At 45.0% G+C, this 4,914-nt stretch overlaps 1 protein-coding gene across 2 annotated transcripts in view; it reads left to right on the top strand.

The window, feature by feature from the left end:
* The first annotated feature begins 974 nt into the window (after window positions 1-974).
* SMIM14 (small integral membrane protein 14) overlaps window positions 975-4,914 on the top strand; it is a 31,508-nt gene continuing 27,568 nt past the window's right edge. The window contains exon 1 of one of the 2 annotated variants that reach the window (XM_012724275.1): window positions 975-1,244. In XM_012724275.1, coding sequence (XP_012579729.1) covers window positions 978-1,244 — 267 coding nt within the window. In that variant the 5' untranslated portion in view covers window positions 975-977. The remainder of the gene's footprint in view (window positions 1,245-4,914) is intronic. The other variant, XM_004681341.2, reaches the window with a different exon arrangement.

Genomic DNA, 4,914 nt, shown 5'->3' on the forward strand with positions numbered 1-4,914 from the left:
GGGGGGGGAGGAAGAATAACAAGGATGTAAAACTGGTGTTTTATTAAAAAATATGTAAAATTAAATAAAAGTTACAGATTATTCTAATTTTGTTATGGTGATTAACCAAATAGCTGAGTGAGGAAGACAAAATTTTACATCTAACTTTCACCTCCCACACAGAACAGACAAGGAGGTGTCTTTTCTGAAATCTGCTTGGGAAGCACTTTTATTTTACCACTAGACCCATTTTAATTAAAGCTTGTCAACTTAAAAAAAAAAAAAACTCGTTAACTTGAGGTCATAACAGAGCAACGGTAAATTTTGCCAAATTGGTAAATCCCCCGGAGCTTCAATGGTTTAGAGGGGAAATTAGAAGGCCACAATGAGAGAACAGAAAGCACCAATTCTGACTACTCCACAAATAGTATCGTTCCTAAGGTCTCTAAGGTCAAAACCACAAAGGGCTGGGCGGGTTACTTCACATTTCCCCTTCCCGTTCCCCCCCACCTCCCGATCTTTTGGCGAATCCCTTTCATACTTTTCTCGAACTTCACAAAAAATGTCAAAATCCACTTTTGACATACTTGCACAGAAGACCAAATTCCCGAACTCCAATTTTCACCTGGATTGGAGTAATCAAAACACTGTATTATCTACAGGGGTAACGGGACTCGGCTGACACCCCCTTGCACCCACCGCTACCTAGATCCCGGGTTTAAAAAAAAACAAAACTGCGATTGAGAAAAGCGATCAGCCCAAGCAAAGGGAGGCGCACAGAGTGGACACTGCCCACCTGGGACCGTGCACGTTACGCCCGCCAGCTCAACAGAAGCGGGGCCTCGCCCTCCCCGCTTCACAGTCCTCGGCCCCACCCCTCCCAACCGGAACTACAACCCCCGTGCTCCGCGCTCCCACGAATAGCGTGACGCGAGCGCCCGTGGCGTTCCAGCCTGCCCCGCCTCACCGCTCGCACTGGGCAGGCGCGAGGCGTGCGCATGCTCGGCAGGCGGGCCGCTGGAGTCCCGAGCCGCTGCAATCTGTTGCGCCGCCGCCCGCCGGAGCCGGCAGATCCGGGTCTCGTGGCTAAGAGTGACGTGGTCAATCGAATCAAAACAGAGGAGGGGAGGAAGCCGGCGACCAGGAGCGGCAGCGGCAGCGGCGTCTCGAGCAGCCGCAGCGTTCCCGAAGCTCCAGGCGGTCTTTCTGCCCAGCCTGGGTCCCGGCCCCCATCCTCCCCGCCCCGTCGGTTGTGGTCTGGGCGGGTGAGTGTCCCCCTCCGCCGTTTGTCGGCCCACCTGCCCCTCACGCCGTTCTTCCCTGGGAGTTCCTCAGGCTTTTGGGGACTGCGGTGGTCGCGACCACCCGGGCGGCTTCTCGGGCGCGGTAGTTCGCCTCCGGGGTAGCGGCTGCACCGGGAGGATCCCGCTGCCGCCCGGCCTGCGTCCCCCGGCGGAGAGCGAGGCTGAGAGCCCGGTGTTGGGCTTTCCCTGCAGGACACCAGAGTCAGGGCTTGGCAGGAAAAGTGGCGGTAGCGACAGTGGTTTTATTTTTAGACAGTCCCCTCGGGTGGAGCGTATAATGGAGTATAAAGCGAGTGGTAGCGGGAAGGAAAAGCCCACAGAGTCTGATATACACACGGTATTATTTCACTTGCATTTCTAAACCCTTTCCGTCTTTGATGAAGTCACTAAGATGCGTCCTTTGTTGTGACTGATCAGACAGGAAAGCTGCCATCCCGAAAACGGGAGCTTTCTAGTCCGTATTGTGTTGCGAATTTAAAGGATCCCCTTTTTCTGTTTGTTCAGTGAGCAGAACCCGAGCTGACAGTAAAGAGGTAGCAACTGGAAGAGATAATGTGCGATAAACTGGTTACCAGAGGACTTGAAGTTCGGTGCTGCGGGTTAAAGCCGAAGTTTTCCAACATGACTGTTTCTGGGTGTTAGGATGTTAGCCAAGATGATGTTTGTTAGCTGGAGATAGTCCGGAGAATGATTTCAGTAGCCCCAGTTTGCACAATCGAAGATATGGCCTGAAATAAGAAGCCTTAATCGCTTGCTTTTACATCAAGGGCGTCACGCAGGGGATACCTGCGTGTGTTGGCGAGACCTCACAGTTTTTGTGGGTTAGTGTGGGGAATCGTTGCAGCTATACCCGCAGTCATTTGGGCTGTGTAAGCCCTGTCGGGACTTTTGGTCTTGAGATGCTTAGGCGGCATTCTCGCTGCCCACTTCTGTGGAGATTGCAGAAAGCTTGTGTTCCTTTCCACTTCAGGTGACTGGCCACGCAGATTGCCCTAGGCTGCTGCGAGCCATGCCACCCTCGGTGCCTCGAGCCCCAGCATAGCGCGAAGGAGGCCAGAGGGCAGATTTCCTTCTAATCCTAACTTGATATTTGTAAATGACATTTTTTTTCTCAAAAAAAAAAAAAAAACTCATTAATTTATGAGATGTTGCTTTGATAACTGGTAAGAAAAGAAAAAGTATATGTTAGTTGCTGCTCTTTACAGCTAATCTAGGTAGAATTCTTATGAATGTATAGACTACTCTCTCGAACAGTATGTCCTTATTGTGTTGTGACATGCACCTCTTCTTTACAATTCCTCTCTCCAGTGTGTGCAGTTGAGATTGTTTTTCTTAGTACTTCAGTTGGAATCCTGTTAATTTAGACAAGTGAAAATTGTGTTCTTAAAGTTTCTTTTTTTACCTTTTATGCTAATGAATGACAGTATTTTTGCTTACGTGAAATTATTTGTGATAACTGGAGAAAATGTTTATTAAAGCAGATAAAAGAATAAGTCATCAATATTCTGGCTATCCAAAAAGTCATCAAGCTGTCAGCTGTGGTTTATATCCTTCCAGACTTCTTTTTTTGCATTTATGTGTTTTATATACAAATGATGCACTACATATGTTTTTGTGTAATCTGCTTTTTCACATAGTAGCATATATTTTTTAAGTAACAAAGTTTTTGCAGATAATTTAAATATTTGCAGGTGAGGTTTTTGGACCTTACTTTTTTTTTTTTTTAAGATTTATTTATTTATTCATACAGGACTGGGGTATAAGCCAGAGGTGCAGGGGTGGTGAGAGGCTTCACCAGAGACAGAGTGGGGAGCAGAACAGGCAGATCTATGAAGTACACTGCTGAGGGGAACAGTGTGTGAGACAGGAGGGATCTGCCATGCCCTGTGGATCACCCCCAACGTGGGGATCGATCTTGCGCTGAAGCAGCTGTGGCTAGGTTGCAGTGCTGTGTCCTAACCCTTTGGCCACCAGGGAGGGACTGGACCTTAACTTTTTTTAAGTTGACGAAACAGTTTACTGCAATGTGTAGCTTCTAAAGGTTACATTTTTCTCACCACACCTGCCACAAAATGCTAAGTTTTAAGTTTTAGGGAATATTCACTGGATGTTTGTCAAGCTATAATAAAAAAAATCATGGTTTTAAAAGATTTTCTTTCAAATCTCTACAATACTGTAAAATTTAGCAAATTAATGTTCAGTATGTAGCAAAGTAAGACTTTGCTTAACTTGGAAGAGCAGGCAGGCACAGATACAATAGGTTGAGTTAGCAATATGGAAATTTTTAAATTTTCTGCTAATTACTGATTTAATTTAGGCAAAGGTTGAGCTCTTTCCCATAACTACAGAGTTCTCCAATTGCTGACCAACTGTAGTAAGTTCTTGGAAGATTTTATTTTACAAATCACACAAACTATGCTTTATTAACATACAATCTTAGATGTGTGCCCAGTTTGTTCAGTACTTTATCAGTAGCATCAGAAGAGAAGGACCATGTCCCCTTCACTTCAGCTTCAAAGATAAGTACATGCAATGGAATATCCTAAATGTACTAATAACTCATGAACTCACTAAAACCTTAAGTCTCTGTTTTCATCCTTTTATCTCTTGGGTAAGTAGTCACAGGTGCTACCACTCACTATCTTAGTTGTTTTTCTTTGATTTGTCTTAAACTGTAGTGCTCATTTTGTACTGTAGATATTTGACCTGACCTTTGCTTCTCATTCCTACTTCCTCTACCTTCCCTGACTGCCATCATCTCTCACCTGGTCTCTGCAGTCTAGTTTCCCTGCTTCCACTTTGGACTTTTGTGGTACATTTCCCTAATCACAACCTTAGCAATCTTTTAAATATAAACTAGATTATGTCACCCTTTGGTTCAGAGCCTCCTCTCACATTCAGAGAACAATCTATATGCCTCATCCTGGTGTGCCTGGCATGCATGTTTTTGCATTGCCATTCTCTTTTACTTTATCTTGTATTCTGCCTAAATCAGTACCCCAGGGACTGGCTGTGTCTTTTTCTTCCTGTGTCATTGTCCCAGGAGTTTGCCAGGCTTGCTCCTGGTGCTCCTTCTGTAGGACATTTACGTTTGCTGTACACTGTGGCTTCAGAGCCCTTCTCCCTGATTTTGCTGTGCCATCATTCAGGTCTCAGTTCAAATGTTTGCTTTTCAAGGAGGTTACTTGCCCTCCCCACCTCCCTATTCCCCGTTATTCCTTCATTTTCTCCAGTACATTTGTTACTCTCTGGAACTGCCTTACATTTAATATTCTGTCTCCTACAACTGAAAATGGGGACCATGGCCTTTTCCTATATGTTAGGTACTCAATGAAAGTTGGTGAATAAATGAGCTGAATGAAGTCATATATGTTTCTTCTGAACATGCAGCCTAGTTTAGGCCAGTTCTTTATAAGGAAGAACCTAATTTTAAGTTTCCTTTTTTAAAGGTCAGTGCCTTGGTTCTTTTCAATAATTCTTGATGTTTGGCTAGGAAACAGCCACATTCTGCTTTAGACTTATAGAATTAATTCCTGAGTAGAGTGGATTCCAGGAGTCTGCATTTTTCAACAAGCCCTTCAGGTGACTTTTGTGCATATCAGAAGTTTGGCAGTGTCTCTTTTTTTTTTTT

The sequence above is a fragment of the Condylura cristata genome, unplaced genomic scaffold, assembly GCF_000260355.1.
Source record: "Condylura cristata isolate star-nosed mole 26May11 unplaced genomic scaffold, ConCri1.0 scaffold00012, whole genome shotgun sequence".
Taxonomy (NCBI): Eukaryota; Metazoa; Chordata; class Mammalia; order Eulipotyphla; family Talpidae; genus Condylura; species Condylura cristata.